The sequence below is a fragment of the Dipteris shenzhenensis genome, chromosome 19, assembly GCF_047967505.1.
Source record: "Dipteris shenzhenensis isolate YYH24624 ecotype China chromosome 19, Dip_SZ_1.0, whole genome shotgun sequence".
NCBI lineage: Eukaryota > Viridiplantae > Streptophyta > Polypodiopsida > Gleicheniales > Dipteridaceae > Dipteris > Dipteris shenzhenensis.
In genome coordinates this window covers 45,516,144-45,539,566 of record NC_141614.1, presented here as the reverse complement: position 1 = coordinate 45,539,566, position 23,423 = coordinate 45,516,144, and the positions used below count along the sequence as shown (strand labels likewise).

The 23,423-nt window shown below is 42.4% G+C and overlaps 1 protein-coding gene across 2 annotated transcripts in view; it reads left to right on the top strand.

Moving 5' to 3' along the window:
- Nucleotides 1-13,547: 13,547 nt before the first annotated feature.
- LOC147890531 (uncharacterized) overlaps nucleotides 13,548-23,423 on the top strand; it is a 28,998-nt gene continuing 19,122 nt past the window's right edge. For both annotated transcript variants that reach the window (XM_087390875.1, XM_087390873.1), the window contains exons 1-5: nucleotides 13,548-14,117; nucleotides 14,225-14,309; nucleotides 14,895-14,936; nucleotides 15,222-15,390; nucleotides 15,539-15,591. In XM_087390875.1, coding sequence (XP_087247001.1) covers nucleotides 13,942-14,117; nucleotides 14,225-14,309; nucleotides 14,895-14,936; nucleotides 15,222-15,390; nucleotides 15,539-15,591 — 525 coding nt within the window. In that variant the 5' untranslated portion in view covers nucleotides 13,548-13,941. The remainder of the gene's footprint in view (nucleotides 14,118-14,224; nucleotides 14,310-14,894; nucleotides 14,937-15,221; nucleotides 15,391-15,538; nucleotides 15,592-23,423) is intronic.

Sequence of the window (23,423 nt, the reverse complement as noted above, 5' to 3'; positions counted from 1 at the left end):
ACTATACATGCCAATGGAATGATGATGGACTTGGGTGGAATTCTAAGAGCTTTAGTAGCAAGACCCTAATATGTTGCACAATTTTCCGAAGTACAACTTTTCCAAAAGAAATGACTCAGGAGGGATTTTGCTTCTGCCTCCATTCATTCAAAGGCCGTACGGCTCGATACTCAATCCCACTATGGTAGCAGTGGTCCACATCAACCACCTCCTCTTCTTACTCCTTTGTGACCTCCCCACCCACAAATGCCCCATCGATGAGACCACCTCCACAATCTGACCAATTAGATTACTTTCGACCCCGACATCTATCCTATGCAGTTTCAGGACCTCTGCGTCTACAATTTCCATAGCCGCCACATCCGCATGTATGAGGATATGCATGCCACCCACTTTTGGAAGTATTGCTCATACCTAACTCGGCTCACTCCATGCCAACTAGATTGCTACGCAGTCCTCCAGACAATCCTCTCCACACACCTCCTCCAACACAGCTAATCCGAGGGTAATTCAGCAACAAGAAGAGGGCATGTTAACATCCACAGAGTACAGTCACCAACAAATGTAGGGTAATCAGTGCTTAGAGGTGATTAGGCTTGATGATTTACTTCAATGGTTGCAGCCATGAAAGGAGTACAGTACAAGCTCAGGGAGTTTGAGCCCCAACAGTCAAAAGTTGCAGGTTCCAACAACAAATTGCGGTTAAGTGCCTCACGCGAGTCGCAAGTAGCCAAAAATTGGCCTTTCCACTCCAAGTTTTGAGCCTCATACTATAGGGGTTTTGAGCCCCAAATAGATTAAGGCTTGGAGGCATGAGTTTAACACCACAAGCACTATTTGGGATCCGGTTAGGAGCACCTCCTAATGCCAGGCTTGTCCCAAGTGCTCTTTTATGGTTAACACAAGTGCTATTTTCAATAGTAGGGAGAGATGGAAAGGATAGCAATATGCCTTGGCACCCTATCAGCCCAAACTTTGAGCTCCAAGCTCACACACGGGCTCAGCTAGATCGCCCACAAGCCTCAAATAGACCATCCAGGCTCTAATACCAGTTGAGGTTACTCTCAACGGAAGTGGAATGTGAGAGGGTGAGAGAGAGTGAGATCTAAAAGAGAGCCACACAAGTTTTGGTGGGTGCGTAACACCCTAATATTTTATGTCATCCATATATATATATATATATATATATATATATATATATATATATGCATTTGAGTATTGTATATAATAGGGGTTAAGGCATAGTGGCCTTTAACCCCCACAAAAGCCTTATCTTTTGAGCTGTCCACAATCATTTTTGTACTATCTTTGCAACTATTTGTGTTTAGAAAACCACTCTATTGGCGCATTTAGAAAGTGTTCAATCCACCATAACTACAAAAGAAAAGGTAAGCAAAAAATGTAGGAAATTTGTGGATACTGCAATAAAAATTGCGTTAACTAGACCTAAAATGACCCTGAATTATATATGGAAGCATGTGGTTTAGCTAAGCATCAGTTTGGATATGTGAAGTGTCACTATTAACACATTTTTTTAAATATCTACTTTGCAACTTGTATCTATAAACAGGATGACCATTGTAGAAAGTTGGATGTGAAGTCACATAAATGCATCATGGTTGGCTACAATAAAGAAAGCAAAGCATGCAAGTTGTATGATCCCATCAACCAAAAGGTCATAATCTCCAAAGATGTAATATTTGAAGAATCAAAATGGAAAACATCAAATTCTCAGAAGATTGTCACACCAATTCCTTAATCACCTATGAAAATGCTTGATAAAGAACAACAAGAATTGCTAATAAGACACCCCAAAAAGAGCAACATCTCAAACAGTCTACTAGAGAAAGCAAGCCACCATCTAGATTGACATATGCTCAGAAAGGCAAAAAAATTCAGATTGAAACCACCAGTTATGTTCTTATGACTACCATCATGGCTCAAGAAGAGTCAGTGTACTTTGAAGATGACGGACATAGTTGACAAGCCATGATTTTAATCTTGTGGGAAGGTGTTGAGAACCATCTCATCATGTGTTATCATTTTTGCATAGTACTAACACATAGAGTGCTAAAAGGTACAAGGGTTGAAAACCCTAATGCTAACCTTAAAGGGGTTTATATATTCTTTCCTTTCAACTAATACTAGTGTATAGTTAGTCTTTTGTGGTGTGCTCTCTAGCTGTGCTCTCTCTCCTCATCTCCACTCTTCTCCTCTCCTCTCTCCAAATTGTATATTGTTCATACCCTTCCACATTAAATTTGATTTTGAATATTAATGATACTACATCAATACCCTTCCACTGTAAATATTTTGTAACAAACCCCATTCGAAACAATCTGACTATCCATTCTTTCATTCGGTATGCTTCTACCATGTGTTCTATCAAGGAGGTGTGCTTGGGTCTAGACCAATGAATGCCCGATCTTGAGGAATAGACTCAACCCACTAGAAGTGGCTCAGCACCCACGCTTATGGTGCCCCATGTGCAATACTGTAGGGCATGATGTAAATACTTGCTTCTACAATATGAGGGTAGCACAACCTCGGCCCCAACAATAACCAAAGCCATCGCAAATCCTAGTATATAGACAACCGAGACTAGCACCTACTGGGACTAGCACCTAATGCACAAGTGCCACATCTCAACCCACTCCCAGTGAGAACACAAGTGCCTCAACTAATGAGGAATCCCAATCCCCCACAATATCCACAGGCTCCCAATCTTGCTCCAGTAGTTTCGATGCAACAACTCCAAACTGAAGAGCAGGAACCTCACTATGAGTATGAAACAGAATACCCTATGTACTACATGGATGGTGTTGAAGGACTCATCCGAGTGTATGCAAATCAAGTAAGACCCACCACATATCCAACACCCATCAAGTGTTTTGGTTGTGGAGGAAACCATCACATAGCAGAGTGCCCACACAAGGGTAACCCCACTTCATTCCAACCTATGTGTAGGGAATGCTGAGTTGGGCATGCTTGCCATGCTTGCATGGATTTCCCACTAAGAACAAAGCCTCAGCCAACCACAAAAATAAAATCTGAAGTACTCTTGGGGATGATAAGTGTGGAAAATCATAGTGTGGCAACACCAAGTGTGGCATCACAGCCAATCTTGATCATAACAAGACAATAGAAAGAAGAGGCACAAAAAAAACTCCTTTCAACTCAAAAAGCAAAGAGCCCTCTAGCAAAACAAGCCATGCCAATCTCACAACACAGTGAGACCATGCCTAGCACATCCACGGATAGTGCCACCCAAGGAGCCAAGGAAGCATACAATACCATTGATCTTGAATATAGCATTTCTAACATCTTCTTGTAAGTTACCCTTTCAGTGTAATTTTGGGAGGATGAACTATCCAATCAACAAAGAAGTCATGTCAATAATACAACATAATCATAATTATACTAATGCATCATGATTATCGGTACACTAATCCTACAGCTTAGAATACATGTAAGACCTTGTGCCAATCATGGAATTTGAGCCCACTAATCTTATTTTCCTTTAAAAATGCTCCTTTCAAGCAACGCATATACCCTGTCAGTGTTCGAAAAGAGGTAATGTCTGCCTTAACTATTGCCTCCTCTCTCTTGGAGAGGATCCATGTTGCTTTCAAGAGGTCAACTTTACGAACACGCACTTGGGGCCACAAATGAGGCACTTTATTCATAGCATGCAAGTCTTCTGGCACTCCTCTCGAGTCTTTGTCACCAACCAAGTGTGCCCAAATAGTAGCCCCCACATTCTTGAAGATATGCATGGGATCCAAGAGATGATTGATGTGTAACTAACCCCAATAAGGAAGCTTGTGAAAGATGGATAGCCTCTTCATACCAGGAGGAGGCTCCTCTCCATTTGCCCTCCAAGCCTGAATCCAGTCACTTGCCTCCAAATATGGTGGTGGTGGATGGTCTAGTGGAAGTATCAAGCATGACCTTCATAAACCATTTTCCTCATATGTTTGGAGTGTCATGCAAGCGCACTCAAACCCTTCCAACAAATAGGACAAGCATGGTATCCACTTATTGCAAGTCCTGTAGAAATCCTTGAATGTGTTAGTATAAGACGCGCTAGAAAGAAAGTCATAAAAGTATCATATATTATACGTGTAAAGACACAACCATGTACCGATGCACTCTCTATATTTTGGGTAGTCATGCATGGTCCACATCAAGATTCCCTTGACCAAAATTTCATTGGTATTTCTAGGAGCTCCGGAAATATCAAAGCCCCGCACTCCTCTCCATAAGATCTGTAACTTCTCTATCAAAGGTGCCATGTACACATCCATATTTTTTGTCTTGTACTTCCCTGGCACAAGCAATGCAAGCATGAGGTGTCCCTTCTTTATTGTTTGTTAGCCATGGTGGGATATTGTAATTCACCAAGACTATAGGCCATGTCGACCAAGATGTCGAGCATAACCCGAAACGGTTCACGCCGTCCATTGCAAGCCCAAGATGTAAGTTGTGTGGCTCCCTCGCAAAGTCTAGCCACTGATTGTCTATGTGCTTTTAAGTAGCACAATCTATAGCAGGAATCCTCAATGTGTCATCAGTGGGCCGATCTGTAGCATGCCAATTCATGAACCTTGCTATAGATTTGCATCAGAACATGTGCTGTATTTTAGCAATGATGGGACAATGTCTCAAGACCTTTACTGGAATCTGCTTGCCCTACAAGTCATCTTCATATCGTTGTTCCCCACACTCTGGACAACTAGCCAAATCTCCATCCTCATGACGAAAGAGAATATAATCATTATGATAAGCATGGATGGTATCATAATCCATACCCACCGTTGTTGTCAGCATCTTTTTCGCTTAATCTCTTGATGCGGATGGTATTTGGTGTAGGCAACATCTTCTGGAGCAACCTATCACAATTCAAACATACATAGGCTTCGAATAATGAGAAACTATGATGATTCTCAAAACAAACAATGTCCAAATTATGAGATAAATTAATACAAGAGCTAACCTCATTAAGGCTGAGACATTTGTATCGGACCACCCATACTTTGCTTGTAGGTTCAAGATTGAGAGACAAGCTCATAGTTTTAACATCCCAGCACCCTCGTACAATCGTGTTCATTGCAACTCTCGCATATTGGCCTCAGACTCGAACATCAGGTGTACATGTGATGTAGTTCTCCTAAAAATAGAATCCCTTATGTCCATCATACCCTCATCATCATCTGGCACATCTGCAAGACTATCCTCTTGCTCAAAGTGTGAAGGTATACGTGCACCCTTACCACCCTCCTCATCCTGTCTCAAGGTTTTGTGTAAATATAAGATCCTATCTCAAGGTTTCGTGTAAAGTACGCATGCAATATTAATCACAAACTCAAATAGCATTGACTTATTGATGATCCATCACCATGTGCACCACCAACGGTGGGCACTGGATACTAGTGCAGGCTCTTCCCCATACATCCGCAAGTGGCGCATGACAATACGGCATTGATGTCGTACTCCTCGCTTGCAATGAGTGCAATGACAATACAACCTCTCTGTAACCACTCCGTGCTCTTGGGCATTGGCGCATCATCTGACGAGCTTCCACTCATCCCTTCCATCTACATACCTGCAAAATCACAACACAAAATGCAAGGAAATCTACTCAAGATCCAAAAAATAACCACCAAGAGCTTTTATGCCTATTGCTAGATTTTGTGCCCTATACCATCGGTATATACCAATGTTATATCCTATTCTATCATCGATATATACCAACACTTATAAGATATACAGAGTTGGTATATACCGCGACGAAGCAGTGTTGGTATATACGGATGATGGGAGCTAAAACCCGGAACCCACGCGTCGTCGTCACCTCTCACAACTCTATTGCGAGAAAAGAAAAAAACTCTCCTTCATTATATTCGGCAACCTAACTTTCCTCCAACCTATTCCCCACACTCCTCACCCCTACCCAGCCCCTCTCCCAACACTTGTGCTCCCTCTCCACCCTTCTTCCTCTCTACTCATGTGAAAGGATGTTTTTCAAGAAGGTGTGTCTATTTAAGGAATGTAGGTTCATTTTTTGTGAGATTTCATTTTGTGAGTATTAAAGCATGTTTCTCCTTGCATTGCTAAGCCCATGTGCTAATTTTCATGCTTGATTTTCAGAGTTGAAGGACCAAAAATGAGATTTGGTGAAAGAAAGAAGGCTCACCTCTTCTTTTTTTGGTATTTATCTACTTTCACTTTCCCTTCCTTTCGTGCTTTCTCCTTGTTTGTAGGCTTCTCTTTGTCCCCTCAATCGAATCCCTTTGGAAAGTTGCTTCTCCAAACTCCTCCTTTCACTAATTAGTTATTTGAAAAATGGTGTGTTTCCTCTCTTTCTTAGAGCTAGTACACGAAACACCTCCTCTTCCGTGCGGGATTTTTCTAGGTAAGAATGTGCTTCCCCTCTTTTCCTATTTTTCCTTTCGTGATTGCATTGTTGCAACTAGCACCTTAAGCGCTAGCTGTAGTGGTGGGCATAGGAACCCTCTCTTCCCCTCTCTTCTCTTATTTCCTCTCTTATTTCCTCTTCATCCGCTCTTTTCTTCCCTCTTTCCCCTCTCTTTCCCTCCCTCTTCCTCCCCTCTCTTTTCCTCTCTTTCCCTCTCTTTTCCTCTCTTTTCCTCCTTTCTTCTCCTCTCTTTTCCTCTCTCTTCCTCTCTCATCCTCTTTTCTCTATTTTCATAAGCATATGCATTTGCATATGCTTATGAAAATATGCTTATGCATGATCATATGCTCATATGCTCATGCATAAGCATAATCATATGCTTTCTCTCTTTCCCCTCTCTTTTCTCCTCTCTTTTCTTCTTTTCCTCTCTCTTCCCCTCTTTTTTCCTCTCTTTTTTTCTCTGTCATCCTCTTCCTTCTCTTCTTTTCCCCTCTCTTATTTCCTCTCTTTTCCTTCTCTCTTTCCTTCTCTCTTTTCTCCTCTCTTTCCTTCTCTTTTCTCCTCTCTATTCCTCTCTTTTTGTCTCTCTTCGCCTCTCTTTCATTCTCTCTTTTGCCTCTCTTTTGCCTCTCTTTTTTCTCTCCTTTCCTTCTCTTTTCTCCTCTCTTTTCCTTTCACTCTTTCATCCTCCCTTCCTCTCTTTCATCCTCTTTTCTCTCTTTTCATAAGCATATGCATTTGCGTATGCTTATGCATGAGCATATACTCATATGCTCATATGCTCATGCATAAGCATAATCATATGCTTTCTCTCATTTCCTCTCTTTCCCCTCTCTTTTCTTCTTTTCTCCTCTCTTTTTCCCTCTCTTTTCCTCTCTTTCATCCTCTTCCTTCTCTTCTTTTTCCCTTTTCTATTTCCTCTCTTTTCCTTCTCTCTTTCCTTCAATCTTTTTTCCTCTCTTTCCTTCTCTTTTGTCCTCTCTATTCCTCTCTTTTTTCCTCTCTTTTCCTCTCTTCCCCTCTCTTTCATTCTCTCTTTTGCCTCTCTTTTCCTCTCTTCCCCCTCTCTTTTTTCTCTCTTTTCCTTCTCTTTTCTCCTCTCTTTTCCTTCCACTCTGTCATCCTCTCTTCCTCTCTTTCATCCTCTTTTCTCTCTTTTCATAAGCATATGCATTTGCATATGATTATGCTTATATGCTTATGCATGAGCATATGCTCATATGCTCATGTATAAACATAATCATATGCTTTCTCTCTTTCCCCTCTCTTTTTTCCTCTCTTTTCTTCTTTTCCCCTCTCTTTTCACTCTCTTTTTCCTCTCTTTTCCTCTCTTTTCCTCCCCTCTCTTCTCCTCTCTTATTCCTCCCCTCTCTTATTGTGCAGAAGTGGGAGAGAAGTAAGGAGTCTCACTTGCAGCTTTCTCACATACACAATGGGGGAATACACACAAAGGTGGTGGCTGAAAACAGTTTTCCTCTTCTTAGTTGTGAAAGCCAAAAGAACTCTCTCTAAGTACAAAAGGAATAGGTGAACCCTATATGTGGGTCTCAAACCAAACTCAACTAACCTAGGTGGCACACTAACTGAGCCACTAATTAGAGTACATAAAGATAGCTATCATCCAGCTATTATTCATGGGCGTTGTACCAACTGCATCTGTAGCTAACAAGTCAATGACATAAATGAACAACGGTCACCCTGGCATATCACGAGTGGAGCTTGATATCTCAACACTCCTCCTCGAGCTCATCAATCCCAATTCCTGCACACCAAGCAGGTCTCTCAACTTGCATAGTTTCTTCGCGCCCAACGCCTTCGTGAATATGTCAGCTATCTGATCCTCTGTGCTCACATAAACTAGATTAATAAAACCTACTAAAACCTTCTTCTGTACATTGTGATAATGCACCTCAATGTGCTTTGTTCTAGCATGATAGACTGGGTTATTTGCCAAGTGTATACTGCTCATGTTGTCGCAATAAATGACAATTGGCCCATTTGTAGACTGATGCATATCATAAAGTAGCTTACGCAACCAAGCTACCTCAAGCCATTGCTGCACCCCTATACTCAGCCTCTGTGCTCGACAAGGCAACTGTAGGCTATTTCTTGCTGCTCCAAGTGACTGTAGCACTTCCAAAAGAGAACACATATCCACTCGTAGATCGTTTATCAGAAATACTACTAGCCCAATTAGCATCAATGTATCCATGCAACTGTATCTGAACCCGTCTCATAAAATAGTCCATACTGCAATGTGGACTTCACATACCTCAGTATGCGTCTAGCCGCATCCAAATCGGTTTCCTTGGAGCCTACATAAACTGACTTACCAACCCAATAGCATAGCTCAAATATGTCCTGGTAATAGTCATATAAATCAAACTTCCTACTATGCGTCTGTACATAGTAGGGTCTTCCAGAGCCCACCTGCATCTGCACTCAACTTCACATTCTGCTCCAAAGGAACTGAAATGGGCTTACAGCCTGTCATCCCATATTTGGACAGCATGTCCAATCCATACTACCTCTACAAGTGCCATATCCCACTTGTGGATCTAATCACCTCAATGCCCAAGAAGTAATGCAGCTCTCCCAAATTTTTCATCTCAAACTTCTGCTTCAATAACATTTTCACATGAAGGATATCTTCATCACTATCAGCTGTGATGATCAAATCATCAACATAAATGACAAGCAGCATAATGCCTTTCTCTGTTTTTCTCACATAAAGTGAGAAATTTGCCTTGAAAATCTGAAAGCCAATAGTGACAAGATACTATCCTATCTTGTCAGACCATGCTCTGGGTGCTTGATTCAAGCCATACAAGGCTTTCTTCAACCTGCAAACAAACTCAGGATGAACAACATGAACATAACCTGGTGGCTACTCCATATAGACCTCTTCTTGCAAATTACCATGCAAGAAAGCATTCTTTACATCCATCTGATGTAAAGACCATCCCTTTGATGCAGCCATAGCAATGACTACTCTTACAGTTGCCATCCTTACAACCAAACTGAATGTTTCTTCATAATCAATGCCATATGTCTATGCATACCCCTTGATAACTAATTTTTCCTTGTATCTATTCACAGAACCATATGCATTGTGCTTCACCTTATAAACCCACTTGCAGCCAATTGCAGTCTTATCTTTAGGCAAAGGCACCAATTCCCATGTAGTATTTGCTTCCAAGGCATCCATGGCTTTCTCCCATTTTTCTTTTCCCATGGCTTGCTCAAAAGAAGTGGGTTCTAGTTCATGTATCACTTTGACCATATAGGCATAGTGAATGGCTATAAATCCATCATATTTCAGCCTATCCATAGGATACCTAGCTTTGGTAGACCTATGCAAAATAGGCTCACTACCAGGTGCTCTCAAAACATCCCTTGTCTTCCTTACTCTAGGTGTAACAACAGAAGGAATACCCAACTCATCATCAAGGCTCTGTTCTGAGCCATTGGATTCACCATCCACATAAGAGTGACCTACATTCACATCAAACATGGGCTGATCTACTTTCTCTTTTCCTTTTTGTGATACTTACATACCACTATCTGCATTGCTTTGAGGAGATCCTCCTTATCTCAATATGCCTATCCATGGCGAAGTATGTTTTGTGCATCTACATCATCAATCACATTTACTGGTTTATACCAGCTGCTCATCTCATCAAAAGCATCTTTGCTTATTGTAAACTTATGAGTAGAAGGGTTATAGCATCTATACCCTTTCTACTGTAGAGAATAACCAATAAAGATGCACTTCTCAGCTTTCAGATCCAACTTGGATCTCAACTCATCTGACACATGAACATAGGCAATGCAACCAAAAACTTTCAAATGAGAAATATATGGTTTCCTACCAATATACCTCTCCTCTGGCGTCATGCCATGTATTGCTGTAGTGGGAGTCCTGTTCATTATGTAGAGTACTGTAGCAACTGCTTCAGCCCAATAATAATCTAGCAAGTATTTTTCATTGAGCATGGCACGAGATACCTCTCCAATATGCCTATTTTTCCTTTCTGCAAGTCCTTTTTGCTGTGGGGTATGAGTCCATGAATATTGCTGCTTTATGCCATGCTCCTGCAGGAACCTTGCAAACTCATTTGAGAGGTACTCTCCCCCTCCATTTGACCTTACGCATTTTATTTGCAGGCCTGTTTCTTTCTCAACCATAGCTTTAAAAGCTTTGAAATGCCCAAACACTTCACTTTTCTTTTTCATAAAATACACCAACCTTTTTTGCTCTAGTCATCAATAAAAGTGACAAAATAATGACAACCTCCAAAAGATGCATCTTTAGTAGTCCACACATCAGAGTGGATTAATTCCAATGGCCTCTTACTCTCTTTAACATGTCTAGGAAATGGTTTCCTTGCCTGTTTTCCAAATTGATAAGCTTCACATACCTTATGCCTTTCTGCAACCTTGAACTTAGGCAATCCTGCAACAATATTTTGGGCCTGCATTAATTTAAGTCGTTGTACATTAACATGACCAGTGCATTTATGCCAGATATCCAATATTTGCAACTACACCAGTCCCATGTGCAAACATTGCTGCACTCAATTCAGGCATGTCCGCATCCAACGTAAACATCCTGCCCTTCTTCTTCCCTTTTGCTATCAAGCGACCTTTATTTTTCATATCCTCAACAAAGCATCCATGAGGATTAAATCTGACCTGCAAGCCCTGCTCAACCATTTGACCAACAGAAACCAGGTTCTTGGTGATATTCGGGACATGAAATACATCAGATAGGTATTTCTTTTTCCCATCCTGCATAGACAAAGGAATTTTACCAATTTGCACAATAGGATGTGCAGTATCATCACCTGTCTCCACAAATCCTGGTCTTTCCATTTTCCTTGCATCCTGCATCCATTCTGCATGACCTGTCATGTGGTTTGACGCACTTGAGTCAACATACCACACATCATTTCTTTCTTCTGCACTTGTTGTTAGATATCAATGCTCCACTGCCATGTAACTACGCGGGAACCAGCCAACTCTACTTGTAAGCCCCCCATATGAGGAGAAGGCATTTGAGTAGCTCAGTTATCTAGTAGGTCCTAGTTTGGACACCAGATGGGGGCGATGTGTGGCCTGATGGTTGGACGGAGTTGGCACACTGCCAACTAGGCTACATGCAGGTGCAAGAAGGCATCCCATGGCTAACCGCATTGAGGGTAGATGCCATGGACATGCAGATTGAGATCAGGAGGATCTCCTCAAAGCAATGTAGATAGTGGTATGCAAGTATCACGAAAAGGAAAAGAGAAATTTGTGGTTGAAACCCCATGCATGAGGGTCAAAACCTGGTGCGGTGAGGCTTAACTCCTGTGAGACACTTAACCGCAGCTTGCAGTTGGAACATACAATGTGGCCAACTGGAACCTATAACTCAACAGAACATACAATTTGTGCACGTTGCCTGCAATCTTTGGCCTTGGGGTATTTGGGGCTCAAACTCCCTGAGCTTGTATTGTACTTCTTCCATGGATGTAACCGTTGAAGTAAATCATGAAGCATAATCACCTCTAATCACTGGTTACCCTGCATTCGGTAACTATACTCTGTGGATGTTACTAGTCTTTGATGAGGCTTTTTATCAGGCTTGGCCAAGCTCTAGGATGTTGGTGTAGCCCCTAGACCTATGAGATGGTCATGTAGCCATGCTAAGACATGAGCTTTTGAGTCATGTGGAGTCTTGACAAGCCATGAGAGTGCTTGGATCAACCTCTGAACATGCTTAGAATTTAACCTCTAAGTTACATGGGGTGCACAGATTAGTATATTTCATCATTACCATGTTTTGTTCTTGGTTCCATTATAGTAGTCCCTTACTTTTCCTCTTGGGGGGGTGTTAGTAAATGGAGTCAAATTGAGTGAGTTTTATGTGTGTTTTATTCTAGTGTGTCCTATGGATGCCACATGTCATATTGGGAGATATCCCATATGTACATTGGTATCTTAGGCCCAAAGTGTCCTACAGCTGTGTGGGTGTGCATGTGCCCTTAGGTGGCTACTTGCCCACAACCACCACACTAGTCAGCCCACTTTAGAATTCAAACAATTTAACTAAATCTTTAGACCATCAAATACAATCACCATGCTATGGTTAGGACAACCACCATTAACCTGCATTGTGTCAAGCATGTGTATGATGTGCTTATCGAATTGCTTGCATCCTGTCCACTCTCTACAAACGTCCTACTTATTTGGAGAAACTCTCGTGTTCTCATGCCCGAACGATGTCACTATAGCAATGACCTCCGCACTTACTAGGCATGATATGGAATTACGTGTGGGGATGTGGTATGAAGGGGGGATGAGCAACAAGTACTGGCTAAGTGAACTAGGTGAGGAGAGATGTGGAACATAGTGGCATGAGGTAGGGTGTGATGAAAGAATACATGGAAGGATGGTGAGGTGACTCCATGGATGGGAATGGTGGCTCACTAAGGGGTAGAGGTGAGAGAAAAGTAGATATCTTGCTTTAGCTATGCACAAATTTTCTCTTTCTGGGTTTATTCTTTATAATTGTGGAACAATGTTGCATTATTATCATTGGTGAAGAGACATTGGTTATCTTCCGTTGCATCAATTGTATAGCTGCAAACTTATATTAGCTCTTCCATTTTATCATGAAATCATGATCTTCCACTAGCAGTTCAAATGATTCTAGAATTCTCTTTGTTCTTGTTGAACGAGTCTTTGCTAATGCAATATTTTTTATTGGTTCTCAACTCAATGAAAAGCATTTTGCGAACACTTGTGGAGATCTAATCAAATTTGGGGATCTCAATCCACTTAATTGTTCCAAATTAATAAGTATGATTGTTAGGTCAATTTCTTCAACAACAGTTCATAAATCTTGGGATCCTTTGATTCTTATATTGAACTAATGAGTTTGCTCCCATGTCATTATGTTCATCATTGCAAATGTATTTCAACATGTCAACTACAGTTCGCAATCTCATAATAATTTCTCTAAGTGTGTTTCTATGAGACTAATATATTCTGGAGAACACTCTAGAGACGATAAAGAGACATGCCGCTAATTATCATCGATGACCTCAACATCGGCTACGAGAAGCCATTAAGTCGCCTTCAGCAAATGCTCTCACTAGCACTCTCCAACAAAAAGGATGTCTTCTAGCACTAACGAAACGAACCACAATGTACGTACGTGTCCACACTGGACCATATATGGATAAACATCGACATGAACAACTTCATCGCTGCTGGCACCAACCACTCCTACTTGTCCGACCAATTCATGGCCGGCACCAACCAGTGCTACTTGTCCGACCACTCCATCACATGTCCCCTCCCCACACACACTCTACCTTGTTACACATTTGAGTGCCTTTCGAGTCTTGCTTGCCTTTCATGGGTTATCCACAATAGAAGGGCGTACGATATCCAGGGTGGCGAAAAAAATTCAGTGCTCTGTTGGGTTGTGAGGAGAGGGGATTAGATGCCAATGGCCTTTACTTAGAAACCCAATGCAGGGAAGAAGCCCTTCTTCCCCTGCAGGACCCCGGCTCTGGCGACCTGCAGCTCAACGCAATGTTAGAAACACCTGGTCTGCAATCAACATGCAGGTGGCAACTTGGGCTGCTGCATCTGCTGAAGCTCTTTCTGTAGCCACCGCATTAGTCAATGCGCATCTCTCCCAGAGGTAGTTTAGTTTTGGTTTGTGTGTTCTACATATCATGTTAATTACGTACGACTCGCAATCCACGCCACCGACCATCGACGCCATTTTTTAGCTTCTCCGAATTGTAGGTACGTGGCATCCATGGACTTTGGAGTGCTGCAGGCAATGGATGGCATACGTACAAAGGCCCGAGAAAAATTATTTTACCAGGCGGTAAGGTGTTTATCCCAAGGAGTCGTCTCGATTGCATTCTAATGAAAACCGATAGCTACAGACTTTAGGATTTGTCGTAACAATGTACGAAAGCTATGAACTTATCGGTTAGGAAATCTGGTCCCAGAAATTGCGGTAGACTTTCTTCATGGTCATGTTTCATGTAAATATTCAGTGCGGCATCGTCACAAAAATATGAAGATAACCAATTTTTTCGATGTGCACTTGAACTTGGGCATTTGTTTTATGTACTTGGATGACTAGATTCCCCTCTTCAATAAAAATGATGCTGCCAACGACTTATCAACTTCTCACATTTCCTTTTTTCATAAACAAATGTTCACCCTTTTTAGTAATGCTACTTCATTCATAGTGGATTTTCTATTTATTTTAAAGTTAGTCACTAAACATTTCTCATTCCTACTTTAAATTTGTCCTCTCTTCACTATGAAAAGGTTTGTTGTAATGTCTTCTACACACACACGCGCGCGCACACACACACACACACACACATGCGCGCACTGGAACACACTTTTGTAGAGATTTCCCCTTGATTTACTGTGATTATGGCTCTGTTAAATGCAGGAGGGCTTCTTTGAGCGGCTTCTCGGAAGCTACAAAGAGTTGGTTTGTTATCTATCATGTTGTGGATGCTCTCCCCTGATTTCATCATCTGCATGAACATAAGGAATTTACTATCAAAAAATAGTTACGCAAGGTGTGGGAGAGGAAAATTGTTATCTCATCCTGAGAACATTCAATATTTTCTTTTTTCATTTAGATGTGCGTGCCCATGCTCACACATGCCCACAAAAACCTGCCTGTATACATGCTGTGCATATGGTATAAGGTGTAGACATAATAGGCCATGGCCTTTTCCCATTTTGAGGTGTGCTTTTTTCTATTGTTCAGGTTCAGTGTCTATCAAACATGATAAGAGCAAAGGGGTCAATGCGGACATATGTGAAGGGCTCTCCCAAAGGGCCTCTTATTGAGTTTTCTGACAAGCGATATCTCAGTGAGGACATAGGAGATGGGGATGGAATAGCAGTTTTCTCCACCCTCTCTTTGTCTACTCACGGTGATCCTCTTCCCTTTTGAGGGTTCTCAATGGGATGCTCTTGTTTCCACATCACATTCACAAATTCCATTTCTTGCACATACGGCAGTGTTGTCAGAGGAGCTGGTAATTATCTTGACAAGGGTTCTGTTTATTTCTCACCTGGCAGAGATGTTGGCAGAGGAGCTGGTAACTATGTTTGTATCTGAGATCAGGATAAAGGTAAGGTGCATTTGAGACTCACATATCAAAATTTGATCTGCTGCTACACACCACTTTAAAGGCCATTTCTTGTTTCTATTTAATACTCCACTTTTTCAATGTATGAAAGTGACATCTACATGTATATTAAGGAATAGTTTGATGCCTTGTCTTTCAGACTTCATTATCATTTGACAAAAAAAAATTGTAACCTTGCACTTTTGCGGTAATAAAATGCACAATGTATTCCATGAATTTTTACTGGATATATACCTTACAAGAAAAGAAAAGTTGCCATATTGTTAGACATCATGTTGAAGTAAGATTGACGGATTTATGCAACAAGTTCAATATTCCTAATGTGTCTTCAGTTGATAGTTTAGATACCTTTTAGCTGCAACTTGCCAATAAACAGCTAGGATGAGTGTTGGCATAAGTATTTGTGCAAAAGGTAGTAGCCCATGCTGCTGAAGTAGATATTGAGGTAGCCAAATGCAAGGTTAGTTTGGAATATTCCAAGATGAAGAAGCATAAAGAAGTGCTAAGAAAACTTGCAAGCTTTACAGCAGCCTACTCAGAGAATCAAGCCCCAACCTGAGTCCTTCTTAATGGGTTTCCAACATCACTGCTAAAAAAGCATGGTCAGGAAGGAAGCCAGAGGTGAGTCATCTTTGAGTTTTTGGATGCCAGACACATTAACTTGCCACCAAGCCAAATAAAAGTAAGTTGGATGCACAAGGAGAGAACCATCCATGCCCATAAGATATTCTGTAGCCTGCTAATGCCAACTATATTATCCTGATAAGGGTGAGGTGTGAATGGGGAAAGGAGATAGGGTTAGAGTGAGTGAGAGAGTACACCATAGAAACCTAAATGAAGACAAATGATGTTATGTACAACTTACCCCATAGGGTTAGTGTTGATTCTTGGGCATATACACGTAACACTGATTCCCAAGCTGCATTTTTTGGACCGCCTTTGCTTTGAAAATAGATGTGTAAGAAACATTTGAAATGCAGAACCATTTTGATCTCTACTATCAACCAAATGTTGCTTCTCCCAAAGATCAATCCTGCCTGTCAAATGACCGGCTATTGCTTTTTGCTTGCAGGCTTTCTTAAAACATTTTATGGAAGTCTGTCTTGTGTTTAGGAAGAAATCTTGTTTCACCCCACCAGCTCCTTCGCTTTCCATGGCTGGAAAGGCATGGTTAATCAACTCACTACTCTCCACCATCCTTGTCTCTTTGCAGTCAAAGCTGTGATCAATCATCAGCATACTACTTCTCTGTTTGTATGTGGTAAAACATGGACCTTAGTACAGTAGTGATTCATATTGTTTCTTGTGTGCTTTGATTAAGCAAGGGAGAGGCTGGTTAGGATGATTCATCAGAGACAATTGTAGCCTGTAGGATATTACAAGGAAATTTCTCAACTGGGGCTTTGCTATTTTGGCATCTAGAAAAATAAAATGAGGTCAATAATAAGGCAAAGGTATGACCGATGATTGATCTGATGGTGACATTTGTTGTCTCACATCATCATGACAAATCATCAACTCTTTTTGGTTTCCTAGGTAGCTCATTTCAAGTGTCATTTCAATTTGAGAGCTCAGTTGAGCTTCTACATTTAACTCTCTTGGCAGTGTCTGCTCTGGAGGACCCCTGCATGTTGCCCATATGGCCATTAGAGTGTGTACTGTGTCGGTCCAAATACTGGCTATAGCCTGGAAAGGGTGAACCTGGATACCATCAATCGCATTTGTACATCTCATCGCTGATCCAAAAGCCATTGGATTTGTTCCAATTAATGTGTGCACCTGCCGCAATGCAAAACAAATCCAATGTCATCCTGAATGAAGTCAGTGTTTGTGGAGTGGCATCCAAAAAAACAGCCGTATCATTTGCTAACTCACTATCTAAGAGCTCATCCTCATGCCTCAAAGGAAGCCTGAGCCCTACAATCCCAGCTTGAGCTCTAATGTAATAGCTCATAGCCTCAGCCACAAAAAGGAATAAAAAGGGGGCTAAAGGGCATCCCTGACGGACCGATCTGGTAATCTCAAACCTTTCCCCCCTGACTCCACCAATAAGAACCTGGCTGTAGGCTGATATGTAGAGGGCTGACACCCCTCTGATGCATGCATCTGAAAAACCAAAGTGAGTAAGTGTGCCCTCCAGAAAGCCCCAGTCTACCCTGTCATAAGCTTTCTCAAAGTCCAAGAGTAGAATGGCCATTATGTATGGCCCAATCCAAAGCCTCCCAAAATGAGAAGATGTCATAAAAAATGTTTCTACCATGCACAAAACCCGTCTGTATATCATGGATAAGGTATGGGAGAAAGGGCTGCAGACGAAGGCTGATAGCTTTAGCTAGGATTTTATACAAGGTACCCAGCAAGGTAATTGGTCTCCACTGAGACACTAAATTCCTGCAACCCCCTTTCGGAATCAAATGAATGAGGCTCTCTGTAAGTGAATCTGGCATCTCACCCGAGTCCCATATACCCTGCAGGATTGAGGTAATGTGATCCCCAATCTGATTCCAAAATGTAATAAAAAATAAGGGGGTAAGTCCATGTGAACCAGGACACTTGCCCTTGTGAAGGGCAGAGAGAGCAGTCCTGAACTCTACGTTGGTGAAGGGTGCATCTGTTACGCTCAAGTCGAGGTAACATGACCTCGGAAGGGTCAGTCGGCATTTTCCTTTAAAGGATCAATGTTTGTATATTATTTGTTTGGGCTTCATGTATATGATAAAAAAGGAATCAAGGTCAAGGTCCTTGGTGAGGGTGACATGGCACTAGACTAGGTGGATCTAAGGCTAAGGGACCTAAATGCATGAAATGTGACAAGGGGCAAATGGTTTTAATGATAATCCCAAGAGAGGGGTAAATGATGCATTAAGGAGGGACCCTAGAATGAAGACATGTGGCATACGAGATCCATCTAGGGAATTTCGGGGCTTGGTGGAATTGTGTAAGCAAGAGCCTTCACGAAATGATTTTGATGATGAGTGAGCTTTCTACCACCGAGATCGGCTGGGAGGTGATTCTACGTGCCTGCTCCGGTGATTCGACGTAAAGCTAGGAGTAAACAAGTTTTCATGTAATATTTGGTATCAGAGCATTCGTGATTGGGTTGGGTCGAGGACTCATGAGAGTGACGGGGAACCCTGTCCACGGTATTTGTGCATCTGCAGTATATCGCGGCAATTTGTGAATCAAAGGGCTGTGTGATGCCCAAAGTTGACGACGAATAACACGAAGCACAGATTGTAATTTGGTATGATATGCTCACGGACGTCATCGAAATAGGAGGTAACCGATCAATATTCCAAATCGACGTCAAAACGAATGATGATTGTGTGACGTGAGTGCGATTGGACGTTTTAATTATAAAGGGATTCAAACACTTGGCATACGAGTTGCGCGTGTAAGGAAGCAATACGTGTGTGGGCTTGGCTTTGCTAGCAAAGTCATGGAAATGAAGAGACCTACGGACGTGATAAACGATCACGCTCTTCTTTGTTCGCAATAGATCGTCAACGTTGGGGCTGCGTGGAACATCAGGGTGGCGCACGCGTTGATCACAGTTTATTGAACTCTGGCTTCTTGGCATCGCGAAGCGGCAGTTTATTGTGACGAGCTGTTGGAACTTTGGTTAACACCAAAGGCTGAGTGGAACATCATATGATTGGCTGGCGTTCGAATCGTGGATCGATTGCGGTGCGAAGTCCATGAGTAAAATAGTCACGTAAATCAGTCGTGACTGCTGATATACACTAGATGTGGAAAAGCTGTGTAATTTTGAATTGGGCTGGTTGCTGCCTTCATGCGTAGGGCTCTCTTTATTTGAAGGCGAGGTTACATGGGTGTTTTGGGTCTCCAACGAGGGTGTAGCTGAGCCACAGCAGGAACTGAGAGGGAGAAGAGAGGAGAAAGAGAGCAAGAGAGTGAGAGTCAGAGAGAGACACACTTGTGTGGGTGTGAAGTGAAGAGTGAGCCACACCACAAACTCACTTATGTTTTATTAGGATTAGGTTTACCCTATGACTGTCTTAAGACAGTCATAGGTGTCCTATCTTTAATTCTTTTAATTAAGGGTAGGCAATGTGCCTTTACCCCAACAACCTCCCACCTAAAGGCCAATGTGCCTAAAGGGGAGAAAAGAATAAAAATTACAGCAATATACAGTTACTGTATACAAGACCATAAAGTAAGAATGGTCTCATCCTAATCCCATGATGTGGCGGCAATGTGCAAACCGCTCTGTAGGCAAGCTCTTAGTGAGCAAATCTGCAGGATTATCATCAGTATGTACTTTCACAAGCTCAAGACGCTTGTCTTCCAGTACCTCCCTGATGAAATGATATTTCACTTCTATGTGCTTGGTCTTCTGATGAAAGACCGGATTCTTTGCCAACATGATAGCACTCTGACTATCACAATGCAAAACTGACATGTCACCTGTAATGCCCAAATCTCCCACCAGCCGAGTAAGCCATATTGCTTCCTTGCAAGCCTCAGTGGCTGCAACATATTCAGCTTCTGTGGTTGACAGTGCAACGCATTTCTGCAACCGAGACACCCATGATATAGCACCTCCTGCAAATGTGAAAATATAACCGGTAGTAGACTTCCGGTTATCTGCATTCCCTGCATAGTCTGAATCTGTAAAACCATGCACCAATGCATCCTTCCTACCATAGCATATGCACAAGTCTTTGGTACCTTTGAGATACCTCAAGACACCTTTCACTGCTTCCCAATGCCGCTTGCCTGGATTTGCCATATACCTGCTGATGACTCCCACCGCAAAAGCAATATCCGGACGAGTGGCAACCATGGCATACATCAAAGATCCAACTGCAGATGCATACGGAACCTTGGCCATTTCAGCCTTATCATCATCTGATCTGGGGCTGTCCTTACTGCTGAGTTTTAAATGTGGAGGCAACGGGGTACTAATGGACTTTCCCCCCTCCATTTTAAACCTCTGCAGTACTTTGTCAATGTACTCTTTCTGTGACAGAAACAAAAGTCCCTTGGACCTGTCACGAGTAATACGCATGCCAAGAATATGATTTGCATCACTCAAGTCTTTCATGTCAAAAGACTTATGCAGTTGTTTCTTCAAAGCACTAATCTCATGCTGAGATTTACTGGCAATAAGCATGTCATCCACATATAGAATGAGTAGCATCAAACTGCCATCCTTTGCCCGTTTGGTGTATAAGCAATGATCGGTCTCACACCGATGATACCCTTGGGACTGCATGAAGGCATCAAACTTTTTGTACCATTCCCTTGGCGCCTGCTTGAGTCCATACAAGCTCCTTTTGAGCTTACACACAAGCTGCTCTTTCCCTTTAACAGCATATCCCTCTGGCTGACTCATATAGATCTCATCATGGAGATCTCCGTGAAGAAAAGCTGTCTTCACATCCATCTGACATAAATCCATGTCATCATGAGCAACAAGAGCTAACACTGCTCTCAAAGTAGTCATCTTGACTACAGGTGAAAAAATCTCATCAAAGTCAATGCCCTTCTCCTGCTTAAATCCCTTGGCAACCAATCTGGCCTTATACCGAGGTAAAGCATTTGAATCCACTTTGACTTTGTAAACCCACTTGCATGGCAAAACCTTTCTGCCTGCAGGTAACTGCACCAAGTCCCATGTATCATTCTGAAGTAGGGAGTCCATTTCTGACTGCATGGCTTTCTCCCACTTCTTTTTCTCTGTTCTTCCCATAGCTTCCTTGAAGCTGGAAGGCTCACCACAATCTGTCAGCATGATAAAATCAGCCACATTATTGGTTCCTGGAACAAACCTGGCAGGAGGCCGTTGTGCACGGGTGCTCCTCCTCACAAAATGTTCCGGATTAGGCTGCTGTCCAGCCTGTTCTTCATGCATGACGGGTGGCTGTACCACCATATCTGGCTGTTCTACAGCCCCATCTGTTGGCACATCCAGTGGTGCATCATTGGCAAAATTATCTGGCTGATTTTCAGCCTGTATACCCTCTTGAACAGGGTGATCTGCAGCAGGCTGCTGCTGCATATAAATGGGCATTCTTTGCTGTCCAACATCATCATAAATAACCCTCCTGTATTCCACAGGTTGCACGGGTTCCTTGTGTACACTATCTTCTTTAAAGATGACATCATTGCTGCGTATAATCTTCCGTTTAACGGGATCCCATAACCTGTACCCCATTTCACCTTCGTCACCATATCCCATAAAGATGCATCTGATAGACTTTGGATCCAGTTTGGTGCGTAGATCTTTGCGTACATGAGCAAAGCACTCGCAGCCAAATACCCGTAAGTGCTTATATGAGGGTGGCTTGCCAGACCACACCTCCTCTGGCACTTTCAACTCCAAATCCTTATTTGGTGACCTGTTAATAATGTGAACTGCTGTTTGCACGGCTTCTGCCCAAAAGCCATGGGGTAATGCAGCATAAGACAACATACATCGAACCTTCTCCTGAATAGTTCGATTCATCCGCTCACTTGCACCATTTTGAGATGCATTATGAGGGGCTGTGAGTTCCTGTTTGATGCCCTTAGCTTGGCAAAACTGCACAAAAGCATGTGACACATACTCACCCCCATTATCGGATCTGAGGCATTTCAGCCTACGACCTGTCCGATTTTCAACCTGAGCGACAAACCTCTTGAAAGCATCTAGGGCATCTCCCTTATGCTTCAAGAAATAGACCCACACCTTACGTGTGGCATCATCAATGAAAGTAATAAAATATTTGGCACCCCCTAGTGATAACTGTGGCATCTCACACAAATCAGTGTGCACTAGATCAAGTGGTGCTCTATTCTGGGGAGATCTCCTCTTATGAGGAGTCACAGAATGCTTGCTAAAAATACAATGATCACAAGTAGGCAAATCTGAAAAAGAGAGAGGCGGCAGATAACCCAAACGTGACGGTTCTTGCATTCCTTTAACAGACATGTGTCCCAACTGGCTATGCCACAATGAAACCTTTGGCAGCTCGGTTATGGCAACAACATGATTACCCACACTGGAAACATAAAGAGGGTACAAGGTATCACTCTTAAAACCCTCAGCCACTACAGTCTGGCCATCAGTAATCACCCATTTGGAATCCCCAAATGTGGTGTGGTAACCACTGTCATCTAATAAGCCAGTGCTAATCAGATTTTTCTTGATTTGCGGCACATGGCGAACACCATCAAGCATAAATGACTGTCCATCAGGAAATACTATCTGTATACTGCCAATCCCTGCAATCTGACATGCATAGTTGTTCCCAAGATGAACAACTCCATGAGTACCTGTGTAGGAAGTAAACCACTCCCTATGAGGTGTAACATGAAAAGAAGCACCTGAATCCAAGAGCCAGGTGTGCATGTCATGGCCATCAATAACTAAAGCATGTGCTATTACAGCAGAAGAGCATAAAACATCATGTATGTCACTGTCACTGTCCTCTGCTGCAACATTCACTGCATCCAAGTCATCTGCCTTGGCCTTGCCTTTGCCTTTGCTTGCATTTCCTGCATCCTTTGTTTCAGCCTTCTTGGCTTTCTGATCCCGTATGAACTTGAAGCACTTCGACTTCACATGTCCCTTCTTGCCACAATAAAAGCATTCAATGTCCTTTTTGCCACGGGACTGACTACGGGATTTGGACTTACTAGCAGATCTCCCCTTCTGCTGAGTCCTGCCTCTGTCCTGTATCTGCAAAGCACTTGAAGACTTGCTGCCCGCATTATTCTTCCTGCTCATCTCCTCCATAAGAAGAGAGCTCTCTACATCAGCATAAATAAGAGTGGCATTTGAGTTTGACAGGGTGGTCTTGAAAGTG